The sequence below is a fragment of the Hyperolius riggenbachi genome, chromosome 10, assembly GCF_040937935.1.
Source record: "Hyperolius riggenbachi isolate aHypRig1 chromosome 10, aHypRig1.pri, whole genome shotgun sequence".
Taxonomy (NCBI): Eukaryota; Metazoa; Chordata; class Amphibia; order Anura; family Hyperoliidae; genus Hyperolius; species Hyperolius riggenbachi.
In genome coordinates this window covers 78,998,601-79,018,754 of record NC_090655.1, presented here as the reverse complement: position 1 = coordinate 79,018,754, position 20,154 = coordinate 78,998,601, and the positions used below count along the sequence as shown (strand labels likewise).

Genomic DNA, 20,154 nt, shown 5'->3' with positions numbered 1-20,154 from the left:
CAGTATGGGGGAAGCTTGGAAGGAGGGACAGCAGCAGTGAGGGGGGCCAGACCCCCCCACCTCCCTCACCTAGGTCCCCTCCTTCTGCCGCTTCCCCCCCCCCCAAATTAGCAGCGGCAAACAGAATCGAGCATCAGCGGGCGGAGAGGAACTGCCCACCTTCTTCCTGCATTCCAGGCAATGGCGCGTAGTGTCATGTGGCTAGGGGGGTGGAGCAGCTGTCCAGGGGAGGGGGGGGGCGCATGCCCCATTTTGCCAATGTGCGGATGCCCATGCCATCATCACTCAAGAGCAGTTTGGACATGTACACACGATGCAACTTCTTCTCAGATTACCCGTCGATTGGACGGGAAATTGCATTGTGCGTACCCAGAATAATGAAGTGGTGCAAGCTGTATGTCACCCCTAAACATTGTCTGTAACTTAAACTAATGTCCAGCGCTGCGTAATATGTTGGCGCTTTATAAATACAATAAATAAATAATAAGCTAGAATGGTGGCAAATGGCTGACAATAGTGAGATATTGATTGTTTGCCTGATCTAATAGTGTATAACCCTTAACTGCTAAAGATTTTTTGGTCAGATCTCATGAAAAATCAATCAACAATATCCCTGGTCAGTCTTCTTACATGCTATCTCTAGCACCCCATCACTTGGATATTTTATGAGAATCAGAAAATAATATTTCCTCCTCATGCAAGTTGGAGAGAAAAAATGTTGTTTCCTAGCACTGTGGCTAGATAAAGTAGCACGTTTGCAGCATGTGATGATTGTATTAGCACAGAGCAGCTGTGAGTGAGCGGGGAGGAGAGATGAGGCTGGAGTGGGGAGATCCTCCTGTGCAGTTTCTATGGGGGGAATCCTAGCATTGTGAGAAGCTGCTGCTCTGTTAGCCGGTGTGTGTATCTCCTACAATGCTGAGTGCTCAGGCACAATGCTATGCCGTGCTGTGCGGACACTGATGCTGCTACTAGGCTAGTCTATAGACTGCCATACTCCTCACATTGAACTCTCCAGGAAGAAGGGGTCCTGGACGTCCCGCAGCATGGCTGTACAAGTGTGTGAGTAACTCCCATACACAGCAGGATTCCGGGTGAGCCGCCTGTGTGGCTGATGCGGGGGCATGATGCGGGCACTGCTGGAAGAGCTGGGCATCCGGGCACTGCTCTTCGGGGTCTTTGTGTAAGTACACCTGTTCACTTATCTGTCTCGTAATGTACAGCTGCAGCTCTGACTATAGCATATAGAACTATTGTAGCTCTATTGCAAATAGAACTATTGATAGAACTGTTGCACCTATACGGCATATAGAATTATTGTACCCATGTAGCATATAGAACTGTTGCACCTATAATGCATATAGATTATAGAATGTACCTATATAGCATATAGATTTGTTGTACCTCTATAGCATATAAAATGATTGTACCTTTATAGCATGTAGTTGTAACTATACAGCAAATACAACTGTTGAACCTATATAGCATGCTAAAACTGTTGAACTTATATAGCAAATAGAATTGTTGTACCTGTATAGCATATAGAACAGTTAAACCTATAAAGCAAATAGAACTATAGAACACAGTGGCTGGAAAGTGTAATGGTTAAGGGATTTGCCTCCCACACAGGAGACCTGGGTTATAACCTCAGCTCTGCATGTTCAGTAAGCCAGCACCTATTCAGTAGGAGAACTTAGGCAAGTCTCCCTAACACTGCTACTGCCTATAGAGCGTGTCCTAGTGGCTGCAGCTCTGGCGCTTTGGGTCCACCAGGAGAAAAGCGTGATATAAGTGTTTGTCTTTGTTTTTATATAGCATATAGAATTGTTGTACCTGTATAGCCTATACAACAGTTAAACCTATATCCCATATAGAACTATTGAACCTATATAGCATATAGAACTGCTGTACCTATATATTATATAGAATAGTTGTTTCTATATAGCATATCAAACTGTTGTACCTACATAGCATACAGAACTGTTGTACCTATATAGCATATAGAACAGTTATACCTCTATAGCATATATAACTGTTGCACCTAAATAACATATAGAACTGTTGTATCTATAAAGCATATCAAACTGCTCTACCTATGTATCATATATAATTGTTGAACCTATATAGCATAAAAAAACTGTTGTACCTATATTGCTGCAGAACTATTAAACCTATATAGCATATAGAACTATTGTATCTAAGGCCGTTCTAGACTAGTGAAGACCTGCTGCTCTCTATGGCTCTGTACTGAATGTCCGTCAATGGGCATATTTATTACCGTATCTGCATAGCACTGAAATATAATATGTAGAGTTTCATCCATTGTGTTTCTCTGCTGCACGCAAGAGTCCCTACTGGAGAGTGAACCTAAATCTGTAATATGAATAGCAAGTTCTGTATGCTTGTCCAGTCTACTCTTTAGTAATGGTAGATTGTAGATCTTGTATATGAAGTTTTTCTGAACATATTGAATCCCCTATTAGCATATGAGTCTTCTATTTCATATGTTATTATTATTTAGCATTTGTATAGCGCTGACATTTTCCGCAGTGCTGTACAGAGTATATTTAGTCCTGTCACTTAACTGTTCCTCAGAGGGGCTCACGATCTAATCCCTACCACAGTCATATGCCCATCATAGTCTTAAAGGGAAGGTCCAAGCAAAAAAAAAAATGAGTTTCACTTACCTGGGGCTTCTACTAGCCCCATGTAGCCCTCCTGTGCCCTCGTAGTCACTCACTGCTGCTCCAGTCCCCCGCTGGCAGCTTTCTGACCTCGGAGGTCAGGGCCACATTGCATACATTTTTACGCATTCCAGCTAGTGCAGGAACAAAAATGTACGCGTTGCACCACTAACGCGTAAAAATGTATGTGTTAATGTTCCTGCACTAGCGGGAATGTGTAAAAATGTACGCAATTCGGCCCTGACCTCCGAGGTCAGAAAGCTGCCAGCGGGGGACTGGAGCAGCAGTGAGTGACTACGAGGGCACAGGATGGCTGCATGGGGCTGGTAGAAGCCCCAGGTAAGTGAAACTCATTTTTTTTTTTTTGCTTGGACCTTCCCTTTAAGCCAATTTAGGTTAAACTAGTTAACTTCTCTGTATGATTTGGTATGTGGGAGGAAACTGGCGTGCCTGGAGGAAACCCTCACAGACAAGGGCAGAACATATATATGCTGTAGTGTAACTTTTGGTGTCCACGTGACTTATTAATGACAGCCAGCATAGTGCTCATAGCATTTTTTCTCTTTTAGACCTATACAGTATGACTACTGGTATGTGAGTGACCCACAAATGGCTGCTTACATAGTGACCCATGCAAGTATATATACCTTGATCCTACTATCTGGGTGACACACTGACTGCCATCCTAGTGCCCATAGCAGTGCCCCCTGTGAGTATGAGTAGCAACCCATAGCAGTGCCCCCTCTGAGATCTGTACAATAATTCTGCTGGTATCCAGGTTACTCCTTAATGACTGCCTACTTAGTTCCCATAGCAGTGCCCCCTGTGAGATCTATTCAGTAATACTGCTGGTATCCAGGTGACTCCTTAATGACTGCCTACTTAGTGCCCACTGCCCATAGCAGTGCCCCCTGTGAGATCTATTCAGTTATACTGCTGGTATCCAGGTGACCCATTAATGACTGCCTACATAGTGCCCATAGCTGTGCCACTCTGAGATCTATTCAGTAATAGTGCTGGTACCCAGGTGACTTGTAAATGCCTGGCAACATAGTGCCCATAGCAGTGCCCCCTGTGAGATCTATTCAGCAATACTGCTGGTATACAGGTGACCCGTTAATGACTGCCTACATTGGATTGGATTAAAATTGCTTGACGCTCCCTTCAACTTTCCCCAATTTATTATCAGATGCTTCTGTAACTGACTAGACCGTTGATGCATTGAGCTGTAAGTGGCACCCGATGCATGTGAAAATGACATGTTAAGAGTTATTATGACATGGGAATGACAGTGTTTGATTCATCAAAGCAGCCAAAGCTTCAGGCATTCTCAACACTTCATTTTTTGCTCCTGCTGGATGCATACTGTATTGTATTTTCATTGAAAGAAGCAGAGCTGTGAGCATTTGGATGCTTTAGCTGGACTGTCGCACTCCTAGCTACCTGCGAAACAGCACACACAGAACTACATACAGGTATTAAAGAACTTTTAGCAAGAAGGGGACAAAAATAAATCAATACATTGCAAAGTGAGAAGTTAAAAATAGAAGAGAGATCAAGAATTGATTGATATTCGTCATGTAATTAATTCATGTTGTTTGATCCACAATCAGCTTGCACGTAATCATGTTTACTGCTGGCAGACAAAAACAAACAAATAACAGACAACACCAACTGCCATTATCTATAACCACACCCCCTAACAATGGAATAGGCTAAAAGGTTGTTTCTTTTATACATATACATATGCACAGAGGGGAGATACTGGTTAATTGGCAGTTGGAAAAAGCCATTATTTCCCACAATGCAACAAGGTTCACAGACAGGAAACTGTCAGGATCTAGGTCCTGACATTACACTGTGGGAGGGGTTTCACCATGATGTCAGCCATACAGACCCCCCTTCCCCCTGCCTACATAGTGCCCATAGCAGTGCCCCCTCTGAGATTTATTCAGTAATACTGCTGGTATCCAGCTGACCCGTTAATGACTGCCTACATAGTGCCCATAGCAGTGCCCCCTGTGAGATCTATTCAGTAATACTGCTGGTATCCAGGTGACTCGATAATGACTGCCAACGTAGTGCCCATTTCACTGATACTGCTGGTATCCAGGTGACTCGTTAATGACTGCCTACATAGTGCCCATAGCAGTGCCCCCTGTGAGATCTATTCAGTAATACTGCTGGTATCCAGGTGACCCGTTAATGACTGGCAGCATAGTGCCCATAGCAGCGCCCCCTCTGAGATTTATTCAGTAATACTGCTGGTATCCAGGTGACTCGATAATGACTGCCTACATAGTGCCGATAGCCGTGCCCTCTGTGAGGTCTATTCGGCATACTGCTGCTATCCAGGTTACTCGTTAATGACTGGCAACATAGTGCCCATAGCAGTGCCCCCTCTTAGCTTTATTCAGTAATACTGCTGGTATCCAGCTGACTCGTAAATGACTGCCTACATAGTGCCCATAGCAGTGCCCTCTCTGAAATCTATTCAGTAATACTGCTGGTATCCAGGTGACCCATTAATGATTGCCTACATAGTGCCCATAGCCATGCCCCCTGTGAGGTCTATTCGGCAATACTGCTGGTATCCAGGTTACTCGTTAATGACTGGCAACATAGTGCCCATAGCAGTGCCCCCTCTGAGATCTATTCAGTAATACTGCTGCTATCCAGGTTACCCGTTAATGACTGCCTACATAGTGCCCATAGCCGTGCCCCCTGTGAGATCTATTCAGTAATACTGCTGGTATCCAGGTGACTCGTTAAAGAGGAACTGTCAGCCATACCATCTCAGAAAAAAAAACACATATAGAAGTAGATAAATACTTGCTCTACTTACATAACATACAGTGGGTTGCAAAAGTATTCAGCCCCTTGAAGTTTTCCACATTTTGTCACATTACTGCCACAAACATGCATCAATTTTATTGGAATTCCACGTGAAAAACCAATACAAAGTGGTGTACATGTGAGAAGTGGATCGAAAATCATACATCATTCCAAACATTTTTTTTACAAATAAATAACTGCAAAGTGGGGTGTGCATAATTATTCGGCCCCCTGAGAATACTTTGTAGAACCACCTTTTGCTGCAATTACAGCTGCCAGTCTTTTAGGGTATGCCTCTACCAGCTTTGCATATCTAGAGACTGAAATCCTTGCCCATTCTTCTTTGCAAAACAGCTCCAGCTCAGTCATATTAGATGGACAGTGTTTGTGAACAGCAGTTTTCAGATCTTGCCACAGATTCTCGATTGGATTTAGATCTGGACTTTGACTGGGCCATTCTAACACATAGATATGTTTTGTTTTAAACCAATCCATTGTTGCCCTGGCTTTATGTTTAGGGTCATTGTCCTGCTGGAAGGTGAACCTCCACCCCAGTCTCAAGTCTTTTGCAGTCTCCAAGAGGTTTTCTTCAAAGTTTGCCTTGTATTTGGCTCCATCCATCTTCCCATCAACTCTGACCAGCTTCCCTGTCCCTGCTGAAGAGATGTACCGCCGAGCATGATGCTGCCACCACCATATTTGACAGTGGGGATGGTGTGTTCAGAGTGATGTGCAGTGTTAGTTTTCTGCTACACATAGCGTTTTGCATTTTGGCCAAAAAGTTCCATTTTGGTCTCATCTGACCAGAGCACCTTCTTCCACATGGTTGTGGCAAACTGCAAATGGGACTTCTTATGCTTTCTGTTAACAATGCATTTCCTCTTGCCACTCTTCCATAAAGGCCAACTTTGTACAGTGCATGACTAATAGTTGTCCTATGGACAGAGTCTCCCACCTGAGCTGTAGATCTCTGCAGCTCGTCCAGAGTCACCATGGGCCTCTTGACTGCATTTCTGATCAGCGCTTTCCCTGTTCGGCCTGTGAGTTTAGGTTGAATGGCCTTGTCTTGGTAGGTTTACAGTTGTGCCATACTCCTTCCATTTCTGAATGATCGCTTGCACAATGCTCCGTGGGATGTTCAAGGCTTTGGAAATCTTTTTGTGGCCTGATGGCCCATACTCACGGGCTACAAATGTTGCTGTCGCTAGCACACGGGAGCGTGTGCGCGACAGATAGGCGACAGCTCGTCGCCAGGTCCCTCCGCATACACACGGCGGAGGGACCTGGCAACTGATGCGACGGAAGCTGTCGCCGATGTTCCTCCCCCCGCCGGAAGCTCAGGGTATTCCCTGCTGGTTGTTGTCGCTAGTCCGCATACACATGCGGACTAGCGACAGTTGCGGCGAAGTTGCGCGGAACTGTCGCCAGGCGATTGACCGCGCCAATCGCCTGGCGACAGGAGCGACGGTTCGGGGTGCGCGCCCGTGTTGCGCCTCATACTCACGGGCGACCTGTCGCCGCAACACATGCGTGCCTTGTGGTTGCGGCGACAATTGTAGCCCGTGAGTATGGGCCATAAGCCTGCTTTAAATGTCTCAATAACTTGATCCCTGACCTGTCTTGTGTGTTCTTTGGACTTCACGGTGTTGTTGCTCCCAATATTCTCTCAGACAACAGTGTTCTCCCCAGAAATTTTTTCCAGCCGGGTGGCATGAAAAAATAGCCGGGTGAGGCAAGATGAGAATGCAGGGCCAGTACTTCTGTGAGCAACTCTGCTTACAGCATATGAGGAGGTGAGCCGATGGCAGCCGGGTGGTCACCAAAACTAGCCAGGTGGAGCACCCGTCTAAAAGAGCCTGGGAGAACACTGGACAACCTCTGAGGCCCTCACAGAGCAGCTGTATTTGTACTGACATTAGATTACACATAGGTGCACTCTATTTAGTCATTAGCACTCATCAGGAAATGTCTATAGGCAACTGGCTGCACTCAGATCAAAGGGGGCCGAATAATTATGCACACACCACTTTGCAGTTATTTATTTGTAAAAAATGTTTGGAATTATGTATGATAATTTGGTTCTACTTCTCATGTGTACACCACTTTGTATTCGTCTTTCATGTGGAATTCCAATAAAATTGATTCATGTTTGTGGCAGTAATATGACAAAATGTGGAAAACTTCAAGGGGGCCGAATACTTTTGCAAGCCACTGTATGTGTTGCACAGTCCACGTTTTGATGTTAGTGATTTTTCTACAATAAAAAAAGAGAAAATCCTTTTTAGCATTTCCCATTTTAAGTGTGGCTATTTTGAAGCCAGTCCTGATGTAATTTTCTCCCTTACTCTCCTCTGCCTGATTTGCCCGCCCTTCACTGTAGAAAGTGCATTGTCTCAGCATGAGAAATATTGGCCAATCAGTGAGGAACAGAAGTGTGTGTGGGAGGGGAAAACAGGAGGGAAAGAGGCTTCAGCCAATCAGGCTGCATAAGTTACGTCTGAGGGGCAATAGAGAAGCAAAAAAGCCAGGATTCCCTGCAACTTCCTTTTTGTGTACCAAATTTTGTGTGTTTCGAAATAAGAGTCAGGTAAACTGGGGAATGATCATTTATCAACAAGAAAAGTAATAGTGGTTTTAACTTTTGGATTGCCTGGTTAGCATCCTTATTACTTGTTTACCAGATGAAAATAAAGAATAGATTTTAGATTTTATGCCTGACAGTTACACTTTAATGACTGGCAACATAGTGCCCATAGCAGTGCCCCCTCTGAGATCTATTCAGTAATATTACTTGTATTTGAGTTGTCCAGTAATGACTGCCTGGATTGTCTCCACAGCAGTTCCCCCTGTGAAACCTATATAGTAGTAGTACTGCTGATATCCAAGTGATTCAGTAATAACGGACTATGCAGTGCTCATAATAGTGTCCCCGTTATATTTGCACACATTTCCTCTTCATTCGTGAATGCAGGATAATCAGTATTCTGTATCTTTGCAGAAATGTCAATGTTTATGCCTAGGAAATCCTATTCTATTGTGTGTTTGTATCTTTTATATGGCATGTGTTCGTTTTATATGCCTCAACAGTTTACTACATGTGCAGCTAACAATCCTTCCACTTGCAGTTGTGTGCTGTATTGTATACCTTTTTCCTGTATAAACAGAAGTTAGGCTGTAGAAATGGTATGTGTGTCTTGGTGTATAGTCACTTCTGGTCCTCCTCTGATAGCAGTTGCAGATACATTGTAAATACTTTTGTATGCTGATGACATCATCATTTGGGCCTGGTTGCACTATGCTGGCATCAGGGCCATTGCAGTGGGGTGATACTGCCTCTTGCTGTCTGTCGACTGCGATATTGCCTCTTGCTGTCTTGCCTCTTGCCAACTATCTGTTGAACTCAGGACTACACTTCCCATGACCTCTAGCTGTGACTGTTTACTGTTAGGCTTGGTTCACACATAAAAAGGTGTCGAGTTCCGTCTTTTCCGTTTTGACAGTTGGCATCAATTTTGTATTTTTTTTCTATGGATGTGTTCACTACATAAGGCTAGGGTCACACTTAGCAGAATCTCAAGTGAGTTTCTACTATAGAACACATTGGAAAACTTGTGTGAATCTGCTAAGTGCGACTATTGCCTTAAAGTGACCCAGAGACGAAGCACTCTCATGTATTTTACACCTACCCTGCTCTCTGTTTAATCCTTCACTGCTCAGCCTGCTTGTTACCAGCCCTGATAAAGTCCCCGACTGAGCATTCAGTCTGGCTTTGCTCAGGAATCATTATAGCTGAGTCTGTCTTCTCTGATGTCTTTTCAAGCCCAAGCCTGCCCGCTTCTGGCTCTGCTGTAATGACTCAGCTATAATGATTCCTGAGCAAAGCCAGACTGAATGCTCAGTCGGGGATTTTATCAGGGCTGAAACAAGCAGGCTGACCAGTGAAGGATGAAACAGACAGCAGAGTAGGTGTTTTCTCTAATGTTCCCACTGATATATATGGTAAAATACATGATGGTGCATTGTCTCTGGTTCGCTTTAATCTGTACATTTCTGGACCATTCCTGTCCTTTTGTATCAGTTTTGTATGTGTTTCTATGAGTGTGTTTACACATAAAAGGTGTACATTTCCGGTCTTGTTAGTTTTATATCAGTTTTGTGTCAGTTTTCTATGGGTGTGTTCGCACATAAAAAGTGTACATTTCTGGTCCAGTCAGAGAAAACGGACTATGGCCTCAATTCACTAAGCTTATCTCCTGTCTTTAATAACTCTTCTAGAGTTGTTACCATGGTGATAAGGCATGTAGTATTCAGGAAACATTTTACCTCAGGCAAACCTAAAGTTAACTCTTCTGTCTTTAAGTTAACTCTTTAATCCTTAAAATAACTCCAGAGTTAAAGACAGGCTGTTCATTAACTGCGTGTGAAAATAACTACAGAGGTGGTAAATTAACTACAGAGGTGGTAAATTAACTACATAGGTGGTAAATTAACTACAGAGGAGGTAAATTAACTACAGAAGAGGTAACGTAAGGAATGAAGAGATAAGATAACTCTCTTACTTGCCTTATTATCTCCAGCATCAAGATCATGCTGGAGATATTAAGGCAAGAGAAAACTTACCTCCACATAGTGAGAGTTATCTTATCTCTTCATTCCTTACGTTACCTCTTCTGTAGTTAATTTACCTCCTCTGTAGTTAAGTTACCTCTGTAGTTATTTTCACACGCAGTTAATGAACAGCCTGTCTTTAACTCTGGAGTTATTTTAAGGATTAAAGAGTTAACTTAAAGACAGAAGAGTTAACTTTAGGTTTGCCTGAGGTAAAATGTTTCCTGAATACTACATGCCTGACAGGGGCACGTTATATATGGGGGGCATTTTGTTATTTTAATCATGTGGTGATTGTGTATTATGTATAGCACTATGTAACATATGTATAGCACCTTCTGAAGAAGCCTGTGTGGTGAAATGTGATCTCATTAGGGTTTTTTATGTACAGCACTTTGCACAATGTCTAGCACCGTGTTAGGCCCGGTTCACACTTGCGGTGGCCCTCCGGAATCGCCGTGCCGGAGCCGCACCGCCTGCAGAACGGACGGAACGGACGCACGGCATAGCAATTAAAGCCTATGCGTCCGTTCACATGGGTCCGTTCTGCAGAACCGGAGCCGGACCGGATCCGGGCCGGATCCGGACTCCGGCCTCCGTTCCAACATGCGCTATTTTTTCATCCGGCCCCTCCGGCAGCCGTATCCGGGGCGGAGCCGGACTGCACCATCCGGCCAATACAAACCAATGGGAACCGGAGGCCGCACAACACACTGGCTGAGAAATCCGGATGTTCTACCCCACTTCCTATGCGGATTGTTGCGGCGATATTGGCTGGGGACACGTGGGCAAGCATTTTGGAGTGGAGCAGCACAGCTGGATCCGGATCCGGAGATGTTGGCAGCATGTCGCAGGTGGAGGTGAGTGCTAAACAGCAGAGGGCCTGATTCCACAGGTCCCCCTTCTGCTGACCTCCCAGACCCCAACATTTTTTTTTTTTTTTTACGTTACTTTGCCAAACGGATCCGGATCGCATCCTGATTACCACCTGATGCAACCTGACCGGATCCGGATCGGATCCGGATCAGAACCGTACGGTTCCGATCCGGATCCGGTCCGGATCCGGTCAGGTCATCCGGTCCGTTTGGCAAACAACCGCTAATGTGAACCGGGCCTAATAGAGCCTCCCGTATGGGGTGTGTATTTGGGATCATTACCAGTGAGCGGTCTGCTAGGGTGAATCATTGGTTTCAATAACTAGCATCTTGACTCTGACCCTTACCACCCCATCAGTGATTTTTAGTCACGTATCCTGTGGGATAGCTACACCCCACTTATATAAATAAAAATTGAAGTGGAGGGGGATCAGCAAGGACCCCCACAGTACGCAACGACCACGGCCGGCCTTTGGCCTGTGCGACCGGAGCGATCGCTCAGGGCGCCGGACCACCGGCTTCCAGGGGGGGGGGGCGCCGCGCTCCTGCCGCATATTGTTTTGTGCTGTAGCTCCATTCACGCTTGATTGTGTATCTCGCATGGCTTCCCACCACGTGATATGCCTGTGTGAGGCTGGCTTCCTACCACGTGATTGTGCATGTGCCGGTGTTTGAATAGCAGTGTGATCGAAGGAAGACTTATGAGGGAATCTGAATGGCTGGCCAGAGATGGTCTTGCGAGGATGCTTTGATCCTGGGCTGCAGAGTCCGACGGAACGGAGGTGAGATTAACCTCTAAATTGACGGCTGTTGTCTGTGTCTTTCCGGTGGAACTGTTCAGCATTATCTTGATTAATTGCCTTTGGACTGACTGCTGGATTGATTATCAGTCTTTACTTCCAAAGTGGTCAGTGGATGGTTTTATGGGGGCTCTTCAAAGGTCAAATAATTAGCCTGGCATGTGTGAAAGTTTGTTGTATTGTTTTTACAACTTTTACAATTTTGCATTCTGCCTGTTTGTTATAATTACATGCCTGGAGGCAGAAGACTAATGGGATTTATCCACATTGCTCTGTGATTATATTATTCTGGAGGGGTTAACCACCTAATGTAGTATCCTATGTAAAGGACATCCGAGGTGATTTTTGTCTATGCATAAATATTTGTATAACTGTCTGCAGGTGCCTGGTGACAGTGTGAGTTTGCAAACAAGGGGGCTTGGAGCTGCAGCAGCATGCCAGGAGTGGAGAGAGGGTGTGTGCTATTTGAGATATGCATGTAAATGTATGGTATATCTACTTTTTTTTTTTTTAAGTGCATTGCACACTGCCAGGGGTGATCATGGGGAAATGAGTGTTCATGGGGCTCAGACTGTAGCTGTGCATGCAAGGTCTCAGCAAGGGGCTGCCTCCCTTATAAATGATCCACATCTGCTGACACTTTTGCAGTCACAGTTCTGCCGCCACCTGCTGATCTACCTTGTCATGCAACTGTCCTTAGAGGAGCTCACAATCTAATTCCTGCAATCATGTCACTAATTGTCCTCAGAAGAGCATATAATCTACTCACTGCATCATGTTACCAAATATATTTTTTTCTTTAGCCCCCAGCTCCAATCATTGTGGGGATGTGGCTGCACTTTGAGGGGGGAACAAAAATAATTGCTTTTTATATGGGGGGGTCGTCAATGTTACCTTTCATATGTGAGGGTGATCGCTCATTGTCAAATGTGGGGGTCAATGCTGCTGTTATTCTGTAGGGGTGTTTGCTGAATGTCATACTGTATGTAGGGGTCAATGCTGCTTGTCATAGTTGGGGTCATTACTGAATTTCACATGCTGGGATGCTATCATATGTAGGGCCAATGCTACTTGTCACATGTGGGTGTTTATGCTGCTTTTTATAAGAGGTGGGGGGCAATTGCTGCTTTTCATATTTGGGGTGATTGCAATTCATTTTGTATACAGTAGTAGTGTATTTGCAGTCAAAAGTTAAGACTGTATGTTTGCTGGGGAAAAGGTGTGTGTGTGTGTGTGTGTGTGTGTATAGTGGGGATGGGGGTGTTGGGCTGGGAATGTTAGGGTGATGGTCGGTCAGGGGGCGGCTGATGGTCGGTCAGGGGGCGGCTGATGGTAGTGGGCCTAGGGCGGTAAAAAGTACAAATCCGGCCATAGCCGGCACTTAGGTTGATGGGGGCGAAGACCATGCGGCGCTGCCTCTTGGAGTCAGTGTGAGACTCCGCCCAGCTCCCGGCCCCGTAATAGGATGGATGGAGCCAGGAGCGCTGAATGGATGGATGGATGGATGGATAGATATATAGATTCCCCCTTAGTGTATATAGGTTACTAGTCTTGTATATGTAGTAGTCAGATCCCCCTTTAGTGTATATATAGGCAGATCCCGCCCTTAGTGTATAAATTACATATACACGAAGGGGGGATCTGCCTAGATACACTAAAGGGAATGTTGCACGTGTGTGTGTGCGTGCGCACAAAGAGGATGAATGGGGGGGGCACCAAAATCTGGTTAGGCTCAGGGCGCTGTGAAACCTAAGGCCGGCCCTGGCAACGACTATATCCGAATATCGGAAATTACTGTCAAAAGGACACCAATACGTGGTGGTGGCCTTCCCTTTTATTTTATTTTAAATATTATCAACAGGTTTATAGGACCTGATTTAGTACCTATAGGGCCTGTCTTCTTGACAATTGTGTATGTACTCTTTTTCCCTGGTACCTCAATTTTTCGGTCTGTGTTTGTCCTCAAGAGTTATTAAAGACAGGAGATAAGCTTAGTGAATTGAGGCCTATGTAAAATTTTGGGTGTACCTAATCTATTCTTTTCATAGCCAGTTTATCAATACAGATAGATAGTCTGCATCAAGGTACGCTGCAGCCTGATAGAAACAGGAACTTAAACAGGATATTATAAACATACATTATGAGAAATGTTGCACTATGGAAATTAATATTCAAATTTATTTTTATATATTTATTGCTTTTCTTTTTTTTTAATATGATTAAGTTTAAGCATTAATAATCTGATGTGATCATTTTCACTAATTGCAGTCATAACAAGTACAACAACTATTAAGCTGTTTTGTTTTTTAAAATGGTATGGAACCGGTTGTAGTGCCTTTATATGACCAAATGTTGTGATATTTGTATGGTTCGGCCCGTTTCACATTAGCGTTTTTTTGCGGATTGGGACCGAAGCGTATACTGTACAAACGCAACGGATGTGAAAGGATCCAATGTTAACCTATGGATCCATTCACATGCGTCAGTTGGTACGGATACGTTCCGTACGTTCTGGTCCCCGGATCTAAAAATTGCTGCAGGCCCTATTTTTCCAGATAGTTCTGCCCAGCGGAACGGATCCGGACAAAACATGCTGCAGCATTGGGGCAATGGAAAACGGAACGTTTCTTCACACTAGTGAAGAAACGGACCATTCCACGGGGGATGGGGGCATGTGCCGACACGAACCTGAGCGACGGGAGGTTGAAGGAGGGTGCAGCAGCCGGGCGGGCAGGTGGGTGAGGGACGGTTTATACATACCTAATCCTCTGTAGCAGCCAGCGGTAGAGGCTTCCATCTTCTTCCTAGTCACATGACGCGCTGTGTAGTCACAGCGGGAGAAGAGGAAGCCTCTACCACCGGCTGCTACAGAAGATTAGGTATGTATTTGCCGGCGAAATTGAGTGAAAACGGATCCGTTCAATCATTGATCAGATCCATTTTCAATGTGAACAGGGCCGCGGACAGAGCCATCTGGATCCGGTGAAGCGGAGACCGGATCCACTGACCGGATCCTTTTGGCTCGAAACGCTGATGTGAACCGGGCCTTATTGTGCCAATAAAATATTTCGCCAAGAATATTGATGCAAAACGGACAGGACTGGACATGTACAGATTTATGTGAGACCATGCCTGAAAGTGGACCTGAACGCTTGCACAGGACAGAAGGAAAACGGAGAGAAATGGACCCTGTATGTATTTAGAGAGTTTAACCTGTCTAATTCCCCCTCATCTGTGTCTAATCGCAACTGTAATCTCATCTCTCAGCTGTGTCAGCTCAGGAATCTTCTCTGCCACAGCAGAGCTTTTAATTTGTAAACACAGGATGTTAACCCTATGTCTGCTTCAATGAAAACAGGAAGTAGACACACTGCAGATTCATTACAGGATTTGCATCAGCTGTAACAAAGAAATGTTTTTTCTTTAAATGGTATTATGCTGTTGCTTATCTTTTAGAGCATAGCAGAAGTTCTGAGTTCAGGTCTGCTTTAATATTCATTTGACACTGCTGATGCCTGTTGGCCGATATTAGTTATAGTATAGTTAGTATATTCTTTGATCTGTACTCATATACAGTATAACATATCTTTTATTTTTTTCACATGTTGCCTGCAGATCCTCCTTCAGCCCTCTTGTCATGATGAGGTTCTGCTTTGTTTTAGAACACAAATTAATCTTAAACATTCCCTTCAGCTCCAGCGTTGCCTCGTTTGTAAAGAGGGTCTCCAGAGGTGTCTTTCTGAGCCTCATTATCGTTTTATCTGTTACAAAAAAGCCAAAAATCCATTTTCATTCAAATTCCCCAAATAAAAATGTGCATAAATTGCCGTTTACCCGCTGATCGCTGCCGTGGATTTGTTTCTCCGGAGCCTTTTGTGAGATCGTCTTTAACTTCTTTGAAACGGTAGTAATACATAATGATAAATAATAATAAGCTGTGTGTGGCTATAAACCTCTTATCGTCTGTGCTGGGCAGCTGGCCATGGTCACCTGATAAGCTTCTTCCCCTTCTCTAACAACTCCAGTAAATCTGTTTGATGCAGCTGCGGGGTTAAACATGCTGTGTCTTTCTGTCATCATTCACTCCTGTCTATAAACACAAGACATTTTATATGCCCATATTTCCATTGTACAGACAGCAGAGCTCCCCCTTTGGCTTAGCACTGAGTCACGTGTTGCACAGGTTGCAGGTGTAGATAGCTCTTGCCTAGTTTCCTTTTATATTAACTTCAGCAGAGCAGTGATTGGATTATGGACAACGCAGTGGATTTTGGTGGTGTTCGGATACACCGTGTCAGCTGAGACTTGTGCGATTGGATTAAAATTGCATGACGCTCCCTTCAACGTTCCCTAATTTATTATCAGATGCTTCTGTAACTGACTAGACCGGTGATGCATTGAGCTGTAAGTGGCACCCGATGCATGTGAAAACGACATGTTAAGAGTTATTATGACATGGGGATGACAGTGTTTGATTCATCAAAGCAACCAAAGCTTCAGGCATTGTCAACACTTCATTTTTCGCTCCTGCTGGATGCATACTGTATTGTATTTTCATTGAAAGAAGCAGAGCTGTGAGCATTTGGATGCTTTAGCTGGACTGTCGCACTCCTAGCTACCTGCGAAACAGCACACACAGAACTACATACAGGTATTAAAGAACTTTAGCGAGAAGGGGACAAAAATAAATCGATACATTGCAAAGTGAGACGTTAGAAAATAGAAGAGAGATCAAGAATTGATTGATATTCGTCATATCATTAATTCATGTTGTTTGATCCACGATCAGCCTGCACGTAATCATGTTTACTGCTGGCAGACAAAAAACAAACAAATAACAGACAACACCAACTGCCATTATCTATAACCACACCCCCTAACAATGGGATAGGCTAAAAGGTTTTTTTTTTTTATACATATGCACAGAGGGGAGATACTGGTTGATTGGCAGTTGGAAAAAGCCATTATTTCCCACAATGCAACAAGGTTCATAGACAGGAAACTGTCAGGATCTAGGTCCTGACATTACACTGTGGGAGGGGTTTCACCACAATATCAGCCATACAGACCCCCCTTCCCCCTGATGATCTATTCGAGAAAAGGTAAAGATTTCTCATGGGAAAGGGGGTATCAGCTAGTAATTGGGATGACGTTCAATCCTTGGATACAGTAACACCACATTTCCTGCTTTACAATCCTCAGGGCCCTTTTCCACTGCACAGCTGAATCGCAAATCGCTAGTGATTTTTAAGTTGCTAGGGGTGCTACTTTATCATACAAATAATGAGAATTATTTTCCACTATAGTGATTCGATTTGCAAATCGCAATCGCATTCTGGAGCGATTTTAAGTGTGATAATGCAATGCAAATGAAAAATCGCAATCGCATAACAAAATTAATGAAAAACGCAGACAGGTTTTGGACATCTCCACATGGGAGGTTGTCAGGGTCTCTCTGTTTTCAAAAGTATTTCCTGAACAGCAGTTTAACTGCCAAAATAGTAAGATACCTGCCAGCATCCCTACTCACTTTCACACTATTTTGGCAGTTAGACTTAGCAACTACCATTCAGGAAATGCTTTTGAAAAGAAAAAAAACCCTGAGAGTCCCCCATGAGGAGATGGTCTAGTCCAAAACCTGTCGGTTCTGTCAGATTTTAATTGCCTACTTTTTTCACTGGAGTGGTCCTTGAAGCCCCTGTGGCACCCAAGTGTACACATTAACCCTAGTCCACAAGTGAAACAATTACCCACTACTGCCCACTGCCCCCTCCCCCAACCACCACCACCACCTTAGTAGCAATGCCTGTTTAGAAGGCCCAGGGCTAGAGGCGATTTAATGACCTCATCACATTATGCTAATCATCACAAGCATACTAGCAAGAAGGCTGTGACTTTACTTTAGCCCATAACAGGTCGGCTATAAGCAGCAGTCTCCATGCTGGTCACTGCAGAAGGTTAATGACATGCTAATGTTTCTGGCTTGAATGTAAATTTAATGAAGTTTTTAAGCAGCTTGGAATTGGTCCAATCCAAGTCAGCAGGAAGTGTATTTTATTGGTCAGGTTCCAAGCTGCACACAGTTTGAATTAAATTTGCATGAGTGTTGTAGAAATTAGCATCTCATTTACTATTTCTACTGCTAACCACTGACATTTATATAGCGCCCCCTCTTTCCTTTGCTACAGAGCCCTTCTGTTTCATCACACTGCAGAACACAAGGACTCCAGGGACTCTTGCTGTTTCTTGCCCACCTCTTGAACGGTCTTATTGGCTGAAACCTTATTGGCTGAGAGGAAACCTGTAGAGTCATCCACCTTCTACAGGCTTAGGGAACAGTGCCGTTCGATCTAGCACTCCCCCAGATACTGCGCCCGGGGACAGGTGTCCCCCCCTTGCCCCACCCAGGTACGCCTCTGAGCAATGTGAGCATAAAGGTGGCCTGTAATGATCCAATATTTTTTCAGCTAATTTTATTAAATCTATGTAGTAAAAGGGTAAACTAAGTGAATATATTGAACTGATAATTTAGGCAGTCCCTTATATTACATAGAGACTAAGATTGGATGCGCACTGCAGCTCTGATGCCTTAAAGAACAAGTGAGGTGATGCTTTAAAGGACGAGCAAAAGACGCCGACCCATTGGGGGTCAGTGATCCTTAGAGGTTGCCAGCGAGATCCCAGAGAAGACCAGAGCTGCGGCGAGGGACACAAATGACCTCCAGGGGCTGGAAGAAGCCCCAGGAAAGTAAAGCTAGATTTCATTTATCGCCTCGTTTATGCTTTTAAAGTGTCTATTTCTGAAAAAAACACACACACATACATATATATATATATATATATATATATATATAAATAAATATATATATATATATATATATATATATATATATATATATATATATATATATATATATATATATGTGTGCGTGTGTGTAGATAAATACTTGCCCTAGTTACAGTAATGCACTGTCCACATTTTGATTTTAGTGTTTTTTCTTAGGATTTTCCATTTTGTCTGAGTCTATCTTCAAGCCAGTCCTGACATCATTTCCTCCCTTACTCTGTCTGTGTATCATTGCCCCCCCCCCCCTTCCGGTCTTCAGACACTCCCACCCAGCTCTGCAGTAGAAAGTGCATTGAGAAATATTGGCCAATCAGAGAGGAACAAAGGTGTGGGAAGGAAAAACAGGAGGGAAAGAGGCTTCAAAAAAATCAGTCTGCATTAGTTAAGTCTGAGGGGAAAGTAAAGAAGAAAAAAGAAAACCCAGCATGCCCTGCAACTTCCTTTGTGTGATAGATGTACCAAATAGGGGCCAGGGCAACTGGGGAATGATGTTTTATGGAGAAGAAAAACAAGAGTGATTTTGTAACTTTTGGATTGCTTGGTTAGCATACTTATTACTTGTTTACCAGATAAAAATAAAGAATTATTTTTTTCTATTTTATGCCCAACAGTTACTCTTTAAGACATCTCCAAATATTCATTTGAATGTAACGCTGGTAGATCCCTTTTTGACGACCTTTTCGTCGGCTCCTTACAAAAACAAACAACAAAACAACAGAAAGAAGAAAAAAAAACTGACAAGTCATAATTCACATTATCCCGACTCACCAACACTGTTGTGTCTAAATGGGAAAAAAAAAGTATTTGCAGCTATGTTCTGAAATCTGTCAGAAATCCTTCCCAAAAGAATGGAACATAATTTAGCAAGAACAAAATAAAATAAGGAGGTGGGGGTTGGCATGGAGGGATTGTTCCTTCACATCATTGCCTGTGGTTTTGAAATTAAATGCTCAGCAAGCACGAGTGTAGTGTTTTTGTGTCTTCATGATTTTTCCAGCGCAGTGTAAAATAAAGAATTATAGAGACAAACCTAAAGAGAATAACAATTTATGTTGTCTGCACTGAAAAACACAAGCCAGTGTGCGTAAATCTCAGCACTGAATTCTGTAAGACATTTAACCACTTGAGGACTGGAAAACCCCCTGCAGGACCAGAGCAATTTAACTTTTTGGGCGCTGCCAGTATGCAGTATATAGCCAGGCAGAGGTATCCCCAGTATAGATAGCCAGGCATGGGTATCCCCAGTATAGATAGTCAGGCATGGGTGCCCCCAGTATAGGCAGCCTTCATTACTCACCTCCCTAGGTTCAGCGAGGAGCAGTGCTCCCCGCCTCCACTCTGTACGGCGTCCAGCCTCGCACTGCCGTTAAGTTCTGGGTCCTGGCTTGATGACGTCATTTACCCTGGACCCGGAACCTAGCTGTAGAGCGAGAATGGATGCTGGGCAGAGCGGATGGGGAGTGACGATCGCCAGAGGAACGTCAGGAGAGGTGAGTGGGTCCTCT

General features: G+C 44.0%; 1 protein-coding gene across 2 annotated transcripts in view; it reads left to right on the top strand.

Moving 5' to 3' along the window:
- Window positions 1-809: 809 nt before the first annotated feature.
- PLPP4 (phospholipid phosphatase 4) overlaps window positions 810-20,154 on the top strand; it is a 238,766-nt gene continuing 219,421 nt past the window's right edge. For both annotated transcript variants that reach the window (XR_011024584.1, XM_068258847.1), the window contains exon 1: window positions 810-1,183. Coding sequence is in view for 1 of the 2 variants with exons in the window: in XM_068258847.1 (XP_068114948.1) it covers window positions 1,125-1,183 (59 nt within the window). In the remaining variant the exon portion in view is untranslated. The remainder of the gene's footprint in view (window positions 1,184-20,154) is intronic.